Source organism: Fusarium phalaenopsidis (assembly GCF_050370095.1).
Source record: "Fusarium phalaenopsidis strain FUZ10S chromosome Unknown contig_32282, whole genome shotgun sequence".
NCBI classification, from domain to species: Eukaryota; Fungi; Ascomycota; class Sordariomycetes; order Hypocreales; family Nectriaceae; genus Fusarium; species Fusarium phalaenopsidis.
The window spans coordinates 373,725-392,374 of record NW_028145415.1 but is presented as its reverse complement, the minus strand read 5'-3'; the positions used below and the strand labels follow the sequence as shown (position 1 = coordinate 392,374).

The window sequence follows — 18,650 nt, the reverse complement described above, 5'->3', positions numbered from 1 at the left end:
GAAGTGTAGCTCCTGGAGTACGGGGCACCCGGCGGAGGCATCCTATGTCAAGAGCTGCTCCAACCAACTCTCACGGGATCTGATACCCGCTACGCTGGACTGACAAGGTCGGCTATCGTGCAACAGCTGAGTTTGCTGGTTGGTTTCCTAGACTGGGTTCCCGCTTCGGCTCCTGCTGGGGAATCGTGCGCCAACTTTAAGCACCTTATCCAGCGCGTACTGGACCATCACTTGAATGAGCCTGTCGAGCTGGGGGTAAGGGGAAACTTGGAGACATTGGACTGGGGGTCATTGTTACCGCCCCCTTTCCGCTTTGGCTTGTTGAATAGTTTTGACTGGCTTGGTCCTAGTGTGTGATGAATGTCTCACATTTCCATCCGAGTACGTTTGCCCACCTGATTACCCCCCGACCCAGACGATAACACAGGTGCTCAAACTGAACCATTCAAGAAATCAGTTACTAACACGCTGACGGATCTCTACCTATCCAAAGTAGCCATTTTTCAATATTGAGAGAAGCGAACTGTTCTCTAATATACTTAATTACATCATCTTTAAGTTGTCAGACTCGTGTTCGACATGATAGCCTCCAACTCGTCTGGATCCTTAGGCACATCGGTAAGATTCACGCTGCCATCCAGAGTAACCACAAGATCATCCTCAATACTTAAAAGCGATGTTAGTGACAAACAATTGACCTGCAAAATGCCCACTCACCATACGCCGCAAACATCCCAGTACTTGTCAAGCACCTCTTCATCAATATATTGCGAGAGCCTTTGGTCGTTGAGATAGGGACGGATCATATGTGGACCAAAGTGAATCTAAGAACGTCAGCCGAGAATCGAATATTTTCGGGCTCGTAAAACTAGTACCGGGCTCGACAGTCACTACGCATCCTGCAGGCAGACGTCTCCTCACTCTCAGATATTTGAACATGGGATCAGGATCGGCCTCGTTGGGTTGACCACCTGTATCATGCGTATCCATGCCCAAAAAGTGACCGAGGCCATGCGGCATGAAAGCGATGCTGATTCTTTCTGCCAAGATCTCATCTTTATCACCTTTCAAGATGCTGAGTGCCAAGAGGCCGTCAATAGCAATCTTGTGTGCCAGCACATGAAGATATCCCACAGAACACCCTCCTTCAAGGGCGCAATGCAAGTCTCCTGCACCTTGAGGACAATTTCGTAAATTGAACGGGATTCAGGCGTAAATTTGCCAGAAATTGGTAGAGTTCGAGTCTGCATCATGTCAGTCGAGGACAGACGTGGTCAAGAACAACCTCACGATATCTGCACCATAGCAGTTCCACTCGGCTCCGGCGTCAATAACCACAACGTCCTTGACCTTTCCATCCAGGTAGAGATCCTGATTGTTGCTTTCGTAATGCATCGTGGCAGCCGTGCGTCCGCTTGCAACAATGCTTGGGTAGGCTTGGATTTTGGTCCCTCTTTTGGTGCACTCTCCCGGAAATACGTCGTCAATCTCTGACTCGTTCTTGCACTGCTTGACACATTTGATGACGGCAATATGTGCAGCAGAGCTGATGATGTTTGCCTTTTTAATCAAGGCAATTTCGTATTCGTCCTTGACCACCCGACACTCGTCAATCGCTTCTTTGAGGCTGGTCGAGTCCACGCTCATTCCACCTGGAATGTTGACCCCATTGCCCACATGTCCAGCGATGGTAAAGAATGCACTCCCAGCTTCATACTTGCTGATTCCAATCGAGTTAAGCGTCGTCTGAAGGTCGGTGTTCGGCAAGACAGCGTCGACGTCGTACTTGCCAAGGACTTCCTCAGCCGTCAAGGGCATGCCGGACCATAGGATACTTTCGGGGTCGACGGGTGGGATAAAGAGTGCCGAGCGTTCATTGCCAATCTCATATATCAGGTGGCAGTCAGGAACGCCAACACCAGTCAGGTACATGAAAGCTCTCCGCTGGCGGAACGGAATAACCAGGTCTGTATCATCGTAGAACTTTTCTGGAGAACCTGTTAGGAAGAGAAAGCCATCTGCATGAGGTATCTTGGTCCGAATATAGTCGACTACGCGTCGGGCATGTGTTTTGGCGGGATACTTCCCCTTGAGTATGTCGGCTTCTGTCATGGGGAATTTTGCTTGAAGATCAAGATGAGGAATGCTACTGTTTGCTTGGGAGGGAGCCAGTCTTATATCAATGAAAGATAAGAGACGCCACAATACACACAGATATCCCATTTCTAAAACAATTTGTCTCTTCTTCTCTTATAGTTAATCGAGTCTCAAGGGGCTCTTGGTAGAGGCCGAAGCCGAAGCCGAAGCCGAACATATGCCAAGGAAATGGCCGAAGCCGAGATAGAGACCAGCGTCATACACGGAATGATGCGAGAGCCAGCATCCTTCCGGTCCTCTCCTCCCCTTGGCTGGTAACCAACCAACCAATAGGAAGAGAACACAAACCCAAGTGGATCATGAAGCAGTCAAGTATTTATCTGTCCCTCCTATCCCCGGCCTGTCTTTCTTTTCTTTGTCGTGGATGAATGACCTGCCATTGTGAGCATTGCTACATTGTGTTTTTTTAATATAGTTGAAGCCCGGCCCTTGATCGGACAACTGAGCCAGAAGATAGTGAGCACTGCTAAGTCAGTACCTGTCCCACTTGCGACGCTGCATCTTATCTAGAACCCTCCGAGCAAATCCTTTTTCAACGGATATTATAACCACAAGACGCCAACCATGTCACTTGAACTGTCGAGACGATCCAGAGGAGAGCATGGTGACGAAACATCGCACATGTCTAGTCTTGCTCCGACGGATCGAGGCCCTGCTGCCTGGAAATTCCTCTTCGGAAGTTTCATTATCGAAGGAGTACTTTGGGGTAAGCCGAAAGGCTGATGAACGTGCCCATCTCTGGCTGGAAACTGACGTAGTTGCTACAGGCTTTCCAATGGCGTTTGGAGTCTTCCAAGAACACTACAGTCGTCAGCCCGAGTTCCAAGACTCGCCAAATATCGCTGCGATCGGCACCATCTCGTCGAGCATATACTTCCTAGGGGCGCCTTTCGCTACGCGTCTGGTCACGCGGTTCCAACGTTGGCAGTACCACATGGTGCTGGGAGGAACAACCACCTGCATCCTAGCTCTTCTCGGTGCGTCCTTTGCCCGGTCTGTCAATGTGTTGATTGCGACGCAGGGAGTCCTCTACGGAACTGGATTCCTGTTCCTCTATTCCCCATTACTCTCCATGCTGAACGAATGGTTCGTGCAACGGCGAGGGTTTGCCTATGCGGTAGTCTATGCCGGCGGAGGTTTCAGCGGTGTCGGCTTACCATTTCTCTTTGAGTGGCTTTTGGGTCGATGGGGGTTTCGTGGGGCACTGCGAATCTTTGTCGTGGTCCAACTTGTCCTCATCGTGCCTATTCTCCCTCTTCTTCGGGGGAGGTTGCCTGTGTCAACCCGGGCAACCGTACGACCTGTCGACCTGAGCTTCTTGAAGAACCGGGTCTTTTGGCTTCTGGCAGTGTCGAACTTGAGCCAGAGCCTCGCATATTATATCCCTTCACTCTACCTGCCGACCTTTGCCGCTGCTATGGGCCTCTCCGGGCCTATCGGCGCCCTTGTCTTGGCTGCACACAATCTGGCTACGGTTGCCGGTCAGCTCGGCTTCGGATATCTATCTGATCGTATTAATGACATATTCGTCCTTGTCATCATCACTACTCTGGTTTCTTCCGTCGCTACATTTACGCTGTGGGGTCTTGCCCACTCTCTGACACCTCTGATTCTGTTCACGATCATATATGGATTCTTTGCCGGAGCCTATGTAGTTTTCTGGCAGCGTTTTGGATCAATGCTCTCTGACGACCCACAGCCTGTCTATAGCCTGATGGCGTTTGGGAAGGGGGTTGGGAACATAGTGATAGCGCCGATTTCACAGAGTCTATTGGACAAACCCCTATCCAGTAGCTATGGGCTGGGAAAGTTTGGGTCTCTGATTATCTATCTGGGTAGTTTGATGTTTGTCTCATCTATTGGGGGAATGGCATGGCTTACAAAACGTGTTGTGCGTCGTCAGTAGTTGGTGGTTAATTGCCAGAAGGGAGGGTGACGTATATCCAATGAGAAATAAGGGGCCTGGGTTGAAGCATCATAAATTATGTGTAAAAATGATTTTTGGATTTGACCTACCAAATACAACGAGAAAATTAGCCTTGCAATGCATAATCCTGAGAGTTTGACGATGGTTGTTGTTGAGGCGTTGCAGCTTGTAGCATTTGTAAGGGCATGGTTGGCACTCAGCTTAGTCAAGAAAAATGAGGCCTTTCCTGGCGAGAACTTCTCAGTCTGGGAGCTTCAGATCCCATTTTCCAAGCGAGAAGTGTTGACTCATCTTTGTATTACGTTCCCATCCTTCACAATGGGAAACCCCGCACGACTTGACGGGCCGATATTACGACCGAATCGTAGATAATGAGCCTCCTCGTCCTGGTAGCGTCAGAGTTATCTGATTTCTCTCATTTTCACCATTGCATCTGTTCCACTCAAGATGGCCCTGCCAATCAAACAACAGCTTCAAAATCGGACGTGGACCAAGGGTTCATACCTCATATCAACAGATCGTACCCTACTGCCAATTCAGAAACTACAAGAGGTGTTTGCCTCTGATGAGCTCTATTGGGCCAAGACACTTCCCGCAGAGGCTATGCGTGAGATGCTCGAGAGCTCCCTGTGCTTCGGCCTGTATGAGCAGTCCCAATCTGACGAGACAACCTCCTCTTCGCAGCCTCAGTTTATCGGCATTGCTCGCTGCATCACCGACTATGTCACCTTTATATACCTCACCGACGTATGGGTTGATCCCAAGTATCAGGGACGAGGGCTCGGAACTTGGCTGTTGAAGAGTATCCAGGAGGTCATCGAAGCAATGCCTTTTCTGAGAAGGAGCCTGCTGTTCACGGGGGATTGGGAGCGGTCTGTGCCGTTCTACGAGAGGGTTATGGGTATGGAGGTGATGCAAGGAGGGAATGGAGAGGGGCTGGCAGTTATGGGAAGGAAGGGAAAGGGGCATTCGAGTTATGTGGAGGATGAGAACTGATGGCGGACCGGTTTACTGGTCCCGTCGGAGGTCTTGTCTTAGGGACTCCTCGATAAGATATAGGTCAAATTTGACGGTTTGTTCTTCAATGTAATTATTTGCTTTTATCCCAGATGGGGCTGCTTTCAGTGCGTGAGGGGAAGACTGCTGGTTGGTGCTTGAGCCATTTTCAAGGCACGCAAAACGCCACCAATTGGTGGTTGGGAATAGCATCGCAACAGCATTCCAGCTAAACATCTTATGCTGGGGGAGTCCCTTGTAACTGTTTAGTCTATATTGTAATTTTTACTCTTGAACAATCCCTCCGAACTCGGCCGGTCCGCTGTGATTTGTTTCGTGACGTAATCCACATCCTGATCACGCAATTGGCTTTCGTCTAAATATCAACAGCCAAGCATTTTGCGTGGTTTATCAAGCATCTTTCCCCTCAACAGCTTCTTTCGACCAACTTCATCGTCACCTTGAATCGTCTTCAAAATGGCAGACAGCATTTCTGTGCGGCCAATTCTCGACCACATCGTCATCCTGATCTCCTACGAAACCCTGCAAGAGCTGCCAAAGCGTCTTGAAGGTGCTCTTACAGTCATCGATGGTGGCACTCACGCTGATGGACGCACACTTAACAAGCTCATCTTATTCTCCGATGGCGTGTATATCGAACTCATTGCCTTTCAACAAAACCTGGACCCGGAGAGGCGGAAGTCTCACCGATGGGGAGAATTGGAAGAGGGTACCGTCATTGACTGGGCACACACTCTCTCCGACGAAAAGGACTTTGTCGTGATCCAGAAGCGGGTGAAGGATGCCACCTCCGGGGCCACTTATAGGGACCCGGTTGCGGGCGGGCGTATCCGCCCTGATGGAGTCGAGCTGAAGTGGTCAGTTGCATCAGCCCAAGACGCTTCTGGAAACCCTCTCCATCCTGGAACCGCTCCTTTCTGGTGTCTGGATCGAACACCTCGACATCTTAGGGTTCCATATCAAGGCGATCAAGGTGCTTCCTCTACGAAGCATCCATCAGGGGCGCTTGGAGTTTCACAAGTCTCTGTCACGGTCTCTGAGTCGGAGCTGGATGTTATCGCCGGTGTCTACAATGGAATTCATGGGCCTGCTTCAGACACGAGCGCTAATGGGAAAGCGTGGTCGTATGTTGTGCACTCTGGTTCAACTCAAGGAAAGCATCAGCTTGCGCTGGGCAAGAGTGCAGCTCAGAAGCGACATATCAACATTACGCTTCTTGGAGATAAGAATAGCCCTAGCACTATTGAGGTTCTGCCTGGATTGACTTTCGGGGTTGAGTCCTAGATAATGAGGATAACTTATCTGGCCCCTCATAGTCATAGAGTATGGGTACCTATGTATCAGTTTGAAACACAAAGGAAGAAGGAATGAAGGAATCACATTCGTGCTATTGTCTTACTTCCATATCACACTCAAATTGATCCTTGGATGCTGATAAGCTGCGCCGACTGAACCGGAGGATCACCTTTCATATTGGAGCTGGAACTGATGTTTCGTCATCACGTCTGATGTTGCGGCTGTTTATTTCGACTTGCTTACACACCGACTTAATAATTATCCGAGAGTCCTGACCAACAGATGCTCCTGTATTGCCCATTGCTAGAGTCATGCGACTGACCTGGGCAGAATCTTTGAAGCCAAGAACGCCATTGTGGGTTCGAACATCATGCTGTCTGACTAAACCATGGGGTTGCAGTTGGTGACTGGGTAGAGTACTAGCATAGATCGGCATATGGGTATGGGGACTTTACGTGCCAGTAAGCTGTATTGAGCAAATCGCAGCGCCCAGCGGCCGTGTAAGAGTATCGTGCGTTTTGTGTTTCAGGTAAGCTTATAATAGATGAACTCAAAGACCAACTGCAGTAAAGATCTTCTAATTTCCGTTGAAATTTGGCTCTGAGTAACGCAGCAAGATACTAGAGACAGATAAACGCAGCGCCATGCATAATGCCGATCGATGTGGCTCAAGCGTATTGTAATTGATGAACATGGCGATGGATGGCTGAGAAAGAACAGACGAAGAACTGCTGATGATGAAGGAAGGAATGCTCACACGTAAGCCCTAGGTCATGATCGCCAGTGTCAAGTCGACAGAAAGCTGAGACAGCCTTGCATTCGCTCAGCTGAGTGACTGTTTGGAGGCCGGGACGTCGGTCATGAATGGATATCGGCGTTCTATCCAAGAGTGCAACGAATGCTGTAGCCGGAAGAGAAATGTTCTCCCGCAGTCTTTGCACAGCCTTGTTTGAATCCAGATATCTATTTAAGAGGCAGTTTCCTCTCCCTTGTGTACATTGTTGTTCCATCTAAGCAACCCTTCCAAGTCAATCCAACACCACATCTTCTTTACCGAAAACCACACGCGCCTTATCAAAATGAAGTTTTTCAACGCCTTCCTCGCTGCTCTTGCTGCCACCAGCGCCAACGCCGCTTGCGGCGTCGACATCTGCGAAGGCGGCATCGAAGTCAGGAACTTTCCTTGCTACCTCGACTGCCAGAAGGGTCCCTGCTTCATGAACAGATGCGGCGATGCTTTTACCTCGGTAAGATGCCCTTATTTTCCAATTGTCTTGGACTTCAAGGGCCTGACGTCTTGATTAGATGATTTGCGAGAAGGGACAGAAGAACTGCGCCGAATTCTCATAGATGGGTATTTAGACGACATCTGGAGAGAGAATGTTCTATACAGGGAAGCCTTGAGTGATTGGAATATATGAGAACTTGAGGTCTCATCCTCCTTGTCGTTTTTGTTGCCTGTGCTTGTTGGCATGGAATTGCTTGTCAGAGAATGTCAAGGCGCGCGCTGCAGCAGACCAAGTTCTGCTCTGAACAACTAAATACGCTCGTTACATATCTACCTAGGTTAAATGAATATCAATATGCTAGCTGAAGTCCTTCATGGGTCTGTACTCGTTTCTATCTCTTGTATGATACGTTACTGTGTCCACCGGGAGAATGGAACTGCATTACTGGGACGCATGGTAGCAGACGTTGATAGAATCGTGAACCTACGAAAGCCATTCGAAAACTTAGCTCCCGAAGGGCCATTTCATTTCTGCAGGTAGCATTGGACCAGGGGTCTAATTATAAACGCTTATGCAGGTGTATCAGCCATCTCGCGCAATCTAACTATTTGCGGTGGCGTGAGAAAGCGCCGGACGGACACGGCGCTTTCTCCGCCGAAGCATGATAACAATAGACAGCCGCTGGCAATATGACCACCCTCCCGATGTAAACATATTTTGTCCATGTTTGACTGTTATAAATATCTTGCCTGAAAGTATCTAGCCCAGTCAAAGGTCATCAGCCACTGGCTAATGGCTGAATATGTTTACTCTTTTCCCCCAACTACCCGCCGAACTGCAACTCAAGATCTGGGATGCGAGTTTACCGAGGCCTGGCATCCACATCTTCGACGTCTGCTTTCAAGACATTTCCAGTCATGATAAAACCATCTCTGGCGAGGCGGAAGACGAGGATGCACATGCTGAGCACACCTTTCTCAGCAGCCTCAATGTCACAGTCACAGACCATCGTGGAGCCGCTTCTTCAACGACATTCAAAAATGACCCGTCCACATACAAGATAGCAAATATCTTGTCAACAACGACAATCGATTCTTCAAACACGGTGAAGACCAGAAGCGGCAGCGATCAAGAAGGGATGACCAATGTCGTTCGCCTGCCCTCGCAGAGCGAACAGGTGTCTTATGACAACGACAACGACGTTCTTTGCTTGCGTTTCGGTTTCAACCATGATATAGAACAAGAAGTTGGACCAATCTTCCGAAACAACATCTCAAGGGTTTTAGAAGCTGAATGGTCTGAGGATATGGCGGCATCGCTCTTTTCTGCTCGGCGGTTGGCTATTGACATTGCCGAGATGTGGTCACCGGGCGGACTTGACCCCATATTGATGGCTTATTTCTGCTGCTGTGTCCAGCATGACCTCGAGGTGCTATATCTGGTTGACTACTGTGTTGGTAGATGTCAAAGCTGCTTCAAGGGGAGTTTGAAGTCAAATGACTTGGTGATGAGCAAGTGTGGACTCGCGAAGGAACTGGACCCGGGAGATCGAGCGATGGATGCTATTCACGGCTCAACTGTGACCTATCGTGAGATTTCAAATCTCGAGAAATTAGGATGGGATTCTGGGCATTCTGCATTCGGCCTTGCTCAGGTTATGGGTGATACGATACGGGAGCAGCAGGGGACAGAAGGACCGTTCCGCTCAGTCCGGGTTTTGGTATGTGAGGAAGAAGTTGCTGGCACCGTGCATGCAAGATGTGTAGAAGGTCGTTGGTAGACGTTGGTAGATAATTAATAATGAAGCACATACTCTAATGAAAACTCTATGAGGGCTCTGGGGAACATTTTCTAGTTAATGTTCAACATAAGCCGTTAAATACTGTGTCCTTGTCCACTGTCATCATACCAAGTGCTGTTCCAACCCCCCTCATCCATCATTTGACAACTCATTAGACTGTCAAAGAACGCGGTATCAACTCCCTGAAACGCCCAATCACCTGAATCTGCCATGAGATCTGGCATCGGGATATCAAACATGTCTAGCTCCGTCTGCTGGGTGATCGAGACTTCATCACTGATGAGTAGATGTTGAGGCAGATGTATAGGCTCCTCGGATGACGTATAAGAGGTTAACCCACTAGAAACAGCAGAAGACATTGTGTGTGAGCTGTCTGTTTGGGTTGTGCTGGGCGCGGCTTCGAGACACGGGGAAGCAAACGAGTCTTGAGGAGCCATCTTGACGGTTCCAAAATATGGGACTTTAAGACAGAAAGAACGTTCCCCTTGCCCGTTGTCGCTGTCATCACGCGTTTCATCCACAATGCCGAAGTTGTAGGTGTCACCAGTCTTTGCGGAGTCCGCCTCAAGAATCATTAACCGCCTCGCTAGCTTTGCAGTCTCCCTTGTCAGTTCATCTCCGTTGAGTCGGTTGAGCTCGTCCAAAGTTTCTATCGTTTTTTCTACCAGCGCCCTATCCCCGAGGCGTTGGTGCTTCAGGAGCCATGTAGAGTCCCGGCCATCACGGCTAAGGTGAGCGAGAAGGAGAGTCAGGGAGGCTGTCAAAGCGCAAAAGTCGACGGGGCGGCAGCAGAAGACGATTCTGACAATAGATCTGAAGGCGATGTACCTGTTCAAAACCTCGCGACTGGCGTATGTGCAGACCGTCTTGTTGTAGTCGTACTGATGACTAGGCGTCTTGCGAAGGAGATATGGGAGATGAAGAACCGTGAGTAGATTGTAGTGAACGATTTGCATCTGTGCATTCACTATAAGTGCCATCAAGTCGTCACCAGTCATACCGGGGCGAAGTTCAAGTGGTGCCCACCAGTTGCTTGGGATGCTGTCGGCAATCCTGTTCATCGTCTCGTCGATCTTCTGGGTTGCGGCGAGGTCGTCATGGTTGCCACGCTGATTGTTGTTGATGATTTGCTCACAAATATCGACCTGGAACCTCTCAAACCACTCTGCGTCTGTCTCGTTGACCTTTTTCTCCTCGGATCCAAACTTCGCATTCGTAATGGAACTCGACATGCCGAGGAGAAGCGATATGTAGCGTTCCAGGTACGCAATATGTGCCCAGGTCACATCTCCCGAGACACGGGTCGCTGGATCGTGTTGTTTTGGGGTGGTATGAGGGACTTTGCGATGCATCCCAATGAACTGAGCCAGTGTTGCAGCGCGGCGCAGAGTTACCAATGCTCGACGAAGGTTACCGCAATTGACGAGGTAGACTCCTTCATAGACGAGACACTCGAGTCCTTCGAGGGAGTCTGGGAGATCGTCATGACAGGTCACCTTGCTTGAGGCAAGAGAGTAGTACTTGTGCATAGCTTCTCCAGTACTCATACCTAAACGAAGAGACTGGTGGTTGAACGAAGGATCTAGTTGCTGTATGCAAAGGGCGAGTTGCAATAGCTTTCTTGCAAGAACCACTGGGTGGGCTGTGACTGGAGGGAGGACCGACAGCATAGCAGCTGATACAGAGTTGCCTTCCTCAAACAGCTCTCTATAGGAATTGCAGAGCGCTTGTATATAAATAGCAGCTCTTCCAGACCCGAAGAGAAGATCGACATCATGCTGAGACGGTAAAGCGGCGTGGAGGATTTGACATGTTTCCGTGAATTCAGGCAGGGCATAATGACTTGATGCCGTGGTTTTGTGTGCTGTTCTCTGTATTCAGGTTAGTCCACTTAGGAACGAATAATGCGGTAAAAGGTAGCCACTTGCCAGTGCTATTTCAGTGACTTCATGGTGGATAGAGTCTCCGTGGCTAGTATCGCCAATGTCCTGCCAGCCGTCTCTGGCACTCCGGTCTTCCGCCGACACTTTCGGAACAGGCAATTGGCTCTGCGACATGTCGTGCTTATCCCTCAGGCTGTCCGCAAGAAATTTCTCAGTGAGCTTCGCAAGCATCTGCTCTATTCTTTCCAGCCTCTCTGCCGTCTTCGGGTCTTGTTCTGGTTTAGATGCAGCGATGTCGACAAACTCTTGGCCTACACAACGCGTGCCTCGGCGCTGACATCCCACACATGTTGCAGACGAGAGATTGTCAAAGAAACATCTTGTCTTTCGCCTCTTGCCTGAAGAAACGGTCAACACTATTCAGCAAAGTCGAATCCAGCTCGTACATTCTGCGCAGCTATGGGTGCCCTTGCGCAAGAGCCGCCTTGGCGTGGACGACCCAACGGTCTCGCTAGCGCGAGTATTCTCTTGGTCCATAGGCCTCAGCGATGGGAATAGTCGGTGGGAGGATCTCCGTGTGCAAGTAACATACGTAGGGGTGGAAAGGAGTAAACAGATCTTTTCCGCCGTCGCTCCGCCGAAGATGAGAGATCGAACGACGGCTAGTGTCTTACTCAGATTTTAGCTCTGCGACAGTTTCATGGCTGGATCAATATGCTTCCGGGTCGGCTGAGGTTGGGCTGGGACGCCACACAATGTTACGGTGACTTTTGCATGGTGCTGGGTCGGGCTTACCAGCCAGAGACGGGCCGGAGCCTCGTCCGCCGGTGTAGGCCAGTGTAGTTGTATATATAGATAGGATTTAATGGTTGTAATATTTAGCATCAAAAAATTCCGAGCTATTCTTTGCAGCGAGATCTACATCAACAGAAACTTTCCATCCATAATGTCTTCAGGCCCATCACCAGTTGAGCTTCGTCTCCATCCCTCAGGATGGAGATCTGCCCCAGAGTCGGAGAGGTATCCCCTCTCCCTCATGGGTCACATCATGCCCAAGGTCTACGTCGCTGTTGCCGAAGTGTTTGCCCTCCCAGACGACATCAACATTGAGGCGACAGTTCGCAACATGACCGCTGGACTGGAGTTTACGCTATCCCAGTTCCCGATCCTTAGTGGTGTTCTGGAGATGAACGCTACCACTGGGAGTATGTGGGTGGCTAGGAAGCGGGACTCGACTGCCAGTCTGCACGTCAAACATATGCTGGGCGAAGACGAGTTCCCTAGCTACAAGCAGCTGGCCGAAAAACATGTGAGACTCCCCCAACCTCCTGTAGAGAACCACAATACTGACAAGAAACAGTTCCCAGCGAGTGCCCTCAAAGGCAGCCAACTCCTCCCCGAGTTTGTTACAGCAAAACCGCTCCACTCCCCTCTTGGGGACAATAATGAGGAAGGAATTGCTGTTGCTGCCTTTCAACTCAACTTCATCCGAGGTGGTCTCATCATTGGCCTGGCAATCCATCACTCTGTGTCCGACGGGCCAGGATGCGATGGATTCTTGACCACCTGGGCTGAAAACACCATTGCTGCGGCAAAGGGCTCTCAGTTCATTCCTACGAAGCATCAGTTCAGCATCCACGGAACCCCACTTGACATTGAAAGCCCGACGAAGGCTAGAGCCGAGGAGCTTAGCAAGATGCTCCCCGTTGTGCGAGATGCGGGCGGCCCGATGCCACCTCCTCCAGCCGGCTTCGTGATGCCTTCCTTGGTTGCCCAGATGTGGCACTTTCCCAACAGCAAGGCTGACTTGCTGAAGTCTAAGGCTTCGAACCGGGATGGAGGCAACTGGATCTCTACCTATGATGCGATCATGGCCCTCCTGTGGAGCAGCATCACCCGTGCGAAGCTGGAGATGCTCAAGCCAGACCTAGAGTCCAAGGCAACCCTGGTCCACGCCGTTGACACCAGAAAGGTCTGGAACCCACCACTGCCCGATCGTTTCTTGGGCGTTGGCGCTGCCGCAGCACGCTGCGAGCCATTGGCAGTCAAGGAAATCATTGCAGGGAACCTGCCTCAGCTTGCGACGGCGGTGCGAGGATCCATCAACGCCATCACTCCAGAGTATCTTTCAAATCTGCTCCAATGGGTAGCCGGCCATGAGGATCAGCGATTCCTCGAGATCAGCATCAACTCGTTCCTGGGTATCGATCTCGGTGCGTCCAGCTGGCAGGGTATGACCGCCTACGAGGCGCACGACTTTGGCGTTGGATTTCCCAAGGCGTTGAGATGGCCAAGCCCAGGTTTTGAGGGTTTTGTGTTTCTGTATCCTAGCCGAGCGGGCTCTGTTGATGCGGCTGAGGATGAAGGCATTGAAGTGTGTGTCTGCTTGGAGGAGAGTTGCCACAAGAGGTTGCTGGAGGATGAAGTGCTCTTGAAGTATGCACAACCTAGGGGAGACTAGAGGAAAAGTGCAGGCTGCGGATATGTAGAATCTGTGTACATTCGTTGAGGAGAGGTGGCTTGAAGGTACACAAAGGGTAAGGCAATGAAGATGGATTGAAGAATAAGGAAGTTTGATAAACTCTCATTAGAAAACAAGTAAACACATCGCCACCTTTCACGCTCCTAAGACTCCAAATTCATCCACTAGACTTTGGCAACAGCCACGATGGCACCTCCAGCACCGCCCTCTTGAAGAACAACAGCAGCTTCCTCACCCGGCTTCATCGAGCCCCTAGAAGCAGGCAATGGGATTGTCAGATTGCCTCCGGTCCACTCTCCAATCTTCATGACATTCGTCACTGCATTGCGGTGGTTGAGCTTCTTGCCCTTGTTGGGACCCTTTCCAATCTTGACCTTTTCATCGCTGGCTCGGTAAAGAATGACAAGAATGTCATGTCTGTCTACCGTCTCGGCGGTTGAGTCAATTCTGACATCAGTATCGTTGGCGTCAAGATAAATGTTCCATCCCATTCCTGCCCGAGCAGTCCTGGCCTGTTGGACAAGCTGTTGGACATCTCCAGCTGAAGAGCCATCGGCCACGCCATTGATGACAATCTGAGGAGTAAAGATGCTCTTTCGTTGCCACTTCATGGCATAGGCTCTCTGACGCTGGTCGGAGGTGTTGTTCGCAAACGTGTCTTTCCAGCCAGTGTGGTCAAACAGCGTGACGTTGTAGGTAAGAAGAAGAAGGTTGGGGTCCTTTGTCGCGTCGAGAATGTCAGGGACAGCGGCGGGGCAGGATTGGCACCCTTGGGATTGAAAGAGTTCAATGAGGGAGAGGGGTTCAAAGTCGACGAAGCAAGCGGCTGTGTGCTTGTGATTGGGGTCCTCGCCAATGGGATGGCCATGGTCGTCGAGAGCGACGGCGCAGACCATGGGGGGCTGCTTCTTCCGGCGGAAGAGCTTGGCAAGGAGAGAAGCCATTGATTTGGAAGATGAATATGTCTGAGAACGAGGAGGGGATGTTGAGAAGGACAGGAGTGTTGATGAAGATGTAGAAAATGGAGATCAGGAGAGCGAGAAATCGCGTTTATATAGATGGATCTCGAGAAAAGAGTCAAGAAAATTTGATATCTTGTTTTTGAACAGTCTTGCAAGACTCATGCTCTCTTAGATCCCAGCGACAAAAGCCCGTGCCAAAAAGTTGGTTGTCCACCCAATATGCAGCTTGGGTTGCAGGTACACCATATCAGCCCCATTACGAGGTGGATAAGCTGGTATTGTAAAGCCCGCAATCTGCCGGCGGAGGTAGCCCATCCTATCACGAAGCTCTAATGATTCCAATTGCTCCCACCATCTCGATGAGCTGAAAAGCAAGTCGTCAGCCCTGTCGGGCTAAGACAGGGGTCTCCTGTGGAGGGAGCGGAGCCATCGTCACAGCCACGCCGAGGCAGCTCGCATTCTCCTTCCGAAAGGGGTATAGCATCGATATGCAGTGCCGTTTGAATTGATTCCATTTCTGGGGAAGGATATGATTGGTTTTTGGTGTTTGACGTCGTCGTCAGCAGAAGCAATGTTTGGATTCTACGTGCTGTGCCTCAAAGTCCAATCTGAGTCTGCCTTGGGCTCGATGCGTCCTGGTCAGCTATGCCATTGTGACAGAAAGGAGTCATCCCACTTTCAAGGGCCATGTTAGTCTCTTTGAGAGCCCTCCAATGATATGGCAAAGTTTCGCATCTGGTATTTGAGTTTATCTCGGCTGCTCGAAGTTTCTTGCTGAAAATGGTCGAGAGATACAGTACGCCTCTGGATAGGCAGTGAAACCGCCTTGTAGGCCTCGGTCGCTCGCAATTCCTCAACATCTAAGCTCTGCGCCGCGTAGATAGAGAATCAGGGAGAAGACGATTGAACATACCTGTACGGGTATTAAAGATCAGTAGCAACTATTGAATCTGATGAAATCAATGAACCTCCAAACCGGTCTCCAAAGTGTCAAATCTTGCTAACTCGTGAAAACAAGCCGAGGATCAAGAGAGTTCATCAGAACAACCTTAGAATGAGTCCTAACGGTACGCCATGCCCCTCCACAATCCCATGCTGAGCTTAGTTCTGATACGACATAGACTCGTCCAGCGGGTCTTCACGATCAACAGACGGCACGCATGCTGGAGATAGCAACCGCCCACTTTCTCAATACCGTGTTAGACACTATCTAAGTCTGTAACAGGGTCACTGTTTTTGCTAACTTCAACTCTAAAACAGAGCCAACGGGATAGTGGATCAACAGCAAACTCTTCCGGGAAACCACCCAATCCAACCACCACGCCTGTCATCTACGGTCTCGTTCCTACGGATTTCTTTTCCTTTGTAAACATGAGCGATGGTGGAGACAAGAAGAGCAGCTCTTAGGATGTAACTTACTTTGATTGATGCTTTGGTGGGCTTGGAGTATTTGGAAAGGCGTGTGTAAACTGTGGAGCGCTAATTCGCCCTATGCATCTCTGTCAGGGGTGTACGAATAGTTTTCTGGATTAGCGAGTTTCAACATACTAGAATTGATGTAGACTATCATGTTAAGGAGAATCCTTTTTGTTTTTGTTTCTCATAAGGCCTTCGGCACGCGAGAAATGAGTGATTGCAATAAGAACGACAGGCAAGTCACGATGAAACTGGCCGCGTTTATCAGAGAACACATGTCCCAGATGCAAGTATTATAAAACTACCAATTCGAACCGTAGTGTAAAAAGGTCTTTCACAACGAACATGAAAGGTAAAGAGAAAGAAAACCATATCCTACAGCCACTCCGCTTTCAGCTCCATCGCAATCTCCAACACGAAATGTACTCTCCTCAATAAACAGATCTTTAAAGACCGTTAGACTCCAAAAAATTGGTAATGACCTTGTACGCTCCAGTGGCGTTGTGATGGAAGTTGAAGTTGTGGCTAGCGTGAGGGTGGAGGTAGGGCTGGAACTTGGCATTCTTCCAGATGGCGCGGGCAGGCTCCTCGAAGATGCCCTCGCATTCTCCATCACAGATGATGTAGTCGGTTTTGCCCGTGATGGCCTGTCATGTGTTAGTATGGGCCAGAAGTAAGAGGTTGGAGAACTTACGAGAGCTGCGCCGGTGAAGCGGCTGGCATCAAAGTCGCCGTCGGTGATTGTGAGAAACTCTCCGATGCCGAACGCCTGCTTGTATTCTTCACAGTAGGATGCTGTAGGCAGATCGTAGTAGGGATACTTGAAGTACCTATTTACTTGTCAGTGGATAGGCATGGCAGGGTGGCTTGTGGTGCTCACGTGTTGATCTGTGCAACGCTATCGACCCAGGTCAGGTATCCAGGGTCAAGGAGCCCAAAGCGTCGAGGGTTCTGAAGAGACGCTACTCGAGGAACAAAAGAGCGAACCAGTCCGTTTGCATTCAGTCCAGTTGTGTTGTAGTTGATGGCAGTCAAGATGGCAGCATCGGCAATGTCTGGGTTTCCAGCCACGGCAAAGTGAGTGACAAAAGATCCAAAAGAGAAACCCATGACGGCAAGCTTGTTGGGCTTGCCAAAGCTTCCGGTGTACTGGCCATCCTTGACCAGCTTGGCGAGCTCAACGAGGATGGTCTTTTGCTTGCGAAGCTGGTTGGTGAAGCCAGAGACTCTGGATATTAGGTCAGCTTTGGATCAACGTGTAAGACAAAAGACACGAACTTCTCAGATTCACCGGTACCTAGGCGATCATAGAACCAGACGGAGTAGCCCTGGCTGATGGCGTGCTGAACAAAGTTGTACTTGTCAGGCTCGTAGGCAGAGTTCCAATGAGTGCGAGCCTGCCCAATGCCATGAGTAGCAAGAATGATGGTCTTCTTCTTGCTAGACTTCTTTGGAGTGCAGAAGGAGGCTGCGAGCGTGAAGGTCTCGGTCTCATTCTTCGTACCGGTGATGGGGCTGGGGTAGCCAGCACTGGCTCGAGTTGTCGCAGCAGTCAGGAAGTCTTGGAGTGCATAATCGTCCTTCCAATTGGGAAAGTCGAAGATGAGATTCTCAGAAGTGATGGTGACCGGAACCTTGTATTCCCAGCAGTCGGCAGTTGGTGGATAGTATGGCTGGGTTAAGGCCAGGGTATCAGAGGCGCCAGAAGGGTAGGCCTTGCCGGAAGCAAGGCCACGGGTGAAGAGCGAGGTAAGGATGAGATGAGTAGAACGCATCTTGTAATTTGAAAGAAAGGACTGAAGAAGAGGGAGTTGAGAAGTTGAATGGGATGATGAAGGAAGGGATTGTGAAAATCTGTTTGAATCTCCTTGATCCTTTATACCTGAATTTCCTAAGTTGGGTTTCATCACTATCCATGAGGACGGCGGAGCATTTCGTCACTTTCTAGACCCAGTATACCTTAATCTCGCTCATTGTATCCGCAAAAAGTTTGTATCAGCATTGGTACCTCGGCGGAAGAAACCCATGTTGCACCGCATCATCATCAGCCATCGGCATGTTGAAGTTCAGCCCTAATGATGACGGTTTTCCTGCACCAATCAGGCATGCGAATTGGCACCGTTGTACCGGACCCTCCGGGCTACGGTCAGCACTAATGCCGGCGGTTAAAGCGTGGCGTAGTTAGCTTGCCCGCTGTAACGCTAGCATCAGATATAAAAGCAGGGCAGCCGATTGGGAACCATTCCGCGAGCTGCCGAGGAACATTCACAACCTGCAAGATTCGACTGACGTCCTTCACCATGGTTGGCGTTCCCGGTCGCAGCAAAGGCTGCAACACCTGCAGGAAGCGCAGAGTCAAGTGCGGTAAGATCTCAGTAATACTCCACAAGCAATTGACGTGCTGATTGTGTAGACGAAACGAAGCCCGTGTGCATACGTTGTACCAAGGGGGGCTTTGAATGCCTGGGATACATCAGAGA

General features: G+C 50.0%; 9 protein-coding genes across 9 annotated transcripts; 5 read left to right on the top strand and 4 right to left on the bottom strand.

Moving 5' to 3' along the window:
• Positions 1 to 554: 554 nt before the first annotated feature.
• LRP88_01883 (uncharacterized protein) lies at positions 555 to 2,112 on the bottom strand (the record flags this gene model as incomplete). The annotated part of the gene is made up of 3 exons (XM_083238556.1): positions 555 to 666; positions 718 to 824; positions 1,291 to 2,112. 3 exons carry the CDS (start codon positions 2,110 to 2,112, stop codon positions 555 to 557), a joined length of 1,041 nt encoding a protein of 346 aa, XP_083105664.1.
• A 609-nt stretch (positions 2,113 to 2,721) lies between these two features.
• On the top strand, positions 2,722 to 4,063 carry LRP88_01882 (major facilitator superfamily domain-containing protein; the record flags this gene model as incomplete). Its single annotated transcript, XM_083238555.1, has 2 exons — positions 2,722 to 2,863; positions 2,925 to 4,063. 2 exons carry the CDS (start codon positions 2,722 to 2,724, stop codon positions 4,061 to 4,063), a joined length of 1,281 nt encoding a protein of 426 aa, XP_083105663.1.
• A 468-nt stretch (positions 4,064 to 4,531) lies between these two features.
• On the top strand, positions 4,532 to 5,080 carry LRP88_01881 (acyl-CoA N-acyltransferase; the record flags this gene model as incomplete). The annotated part of the gene is made up of 1 exon (XM_083238554.1): positions 4,532 to 5,080. One exon carries the CDS (start codon positions 4,532 to 4,534, stop codon positions 5,078 to 5,080), a length of 549 nt encoding a protein of 182 aa, XP_083105662.1.
• Positions 5,081 to 5,557: 477 nt separating this feature from the next.
• LRP88_01880 (glyoxalase-like domain-containing protein) lies at positions 5,558 to 6,385 on the top strand (the record flags this gene model as incomplete). Its single annotated transcript, XM_083238553.1, has 1 exon — positions 5,558 to 6,385. The coding sequence occupies one exon, from the start codon at positions 5,558 to 5,560 to the stop codon at positions 6,383 to 6,385; it is 828 nt and encodes a 275-aa protein (XP_083105661.1).
• Positions 6,386 to 7,476: 1,091 nt separating this feature from the next.
• On the top strand, positions 7,477 to 7,747 carry LRP88_01879 (uncharacterized protein; the record flags this gene model as incomplete). Its single annotated transcript, XM_083238552.1, has 2 exons — positions 7,477 to 7,644; positions 7,703 to 7,747. The coding sequence occupies 2 exons, from the start codon at positions 7,477 to 7,479 to the stop codon at positions 7,745 to 7,747; spliced, it is 213 nt and encodes a 70-aa protein (XP_083105660.1).
• A 1,754-nt stretch (positions 7,748 to 9,501) lies between these two features.
• LRP88_01878 (uncharacterized protein) lies at positions 9,502 to 10,974 on the bottom strand (the record flags this gene model as incomplete). Its single annotated transcript, XM_083238551.1, has 1 exon — positions 9,502 to 10,974. The coding sequence occupies one exon, from the start codon at positions 10,972 to 10,974 to the stop codon at positions 9,502 to 9,504; it is 1,473 nt and encodes a 490-aa protein (XP_083105659.1).
• A 1,282-nt stretch (positions 10,975 to 12,256) lies between these two features.
• On the top strand, positions 12,257 to 13,771 carry LRP88_01877 (transferase family-domain-containing protein; the record flags this gene model as incomplete). The annotated part of the gene is made up of 2 exons (XM_083238550.1): positions 12,257 to 12,619; positions 12,671 to 13,771. 2 exons carry the CDS (start codon positions 12,257 to 12,259, stop codon positions 13,769 to 13,771), a joined length of 1,464 nt encoding a protein of 487 aa, XP_083105658.1.
• A 185-nt stretch (positions 13,772 to 13,956) lies between these two features.
• Positions 13,957 to 14,736, bottom strand: LRP88_01876 (thioredoxin-like protein; the record flags this gene model as incomplete). Its single annotated transcript, XM_083238549.1, has 1 exon — positions 13,957 to 14,736. The coding sequence occupies one exon, from the start codon at positions 14,734 to 14,736 to the stop codon at positions 13,957 to 13,959; it is 780 nt and encodes a 259-aa protein (XP_083105657.1).
• A 1,880-nt stretch (positions 14,737 to 16,616) lies between these two features.
• LRP88_01875 (Alpha/Beta hydrolase protein) lies at positions 16,617 to 17,945 on the bottom strand (the record flags this gene model as incomplete). The annotated part of the gene is made up of 4 exons (XM_083238548.1): positions 16,617 to 16,817; positions 16,865 to 17,000; positions 17,051 to 17,398; positions 17,449 to 17,945. 4 exons carry the CDS (start codon positions 17,943 to 17,945, stop codon positions 16,617 to 16,619), a joined length of 1,182 nt encoding a protein of 393 aa, XP_083105656.1.
• Positions 17,946 to 18,650: the final 705 nt, after the last annotated feature.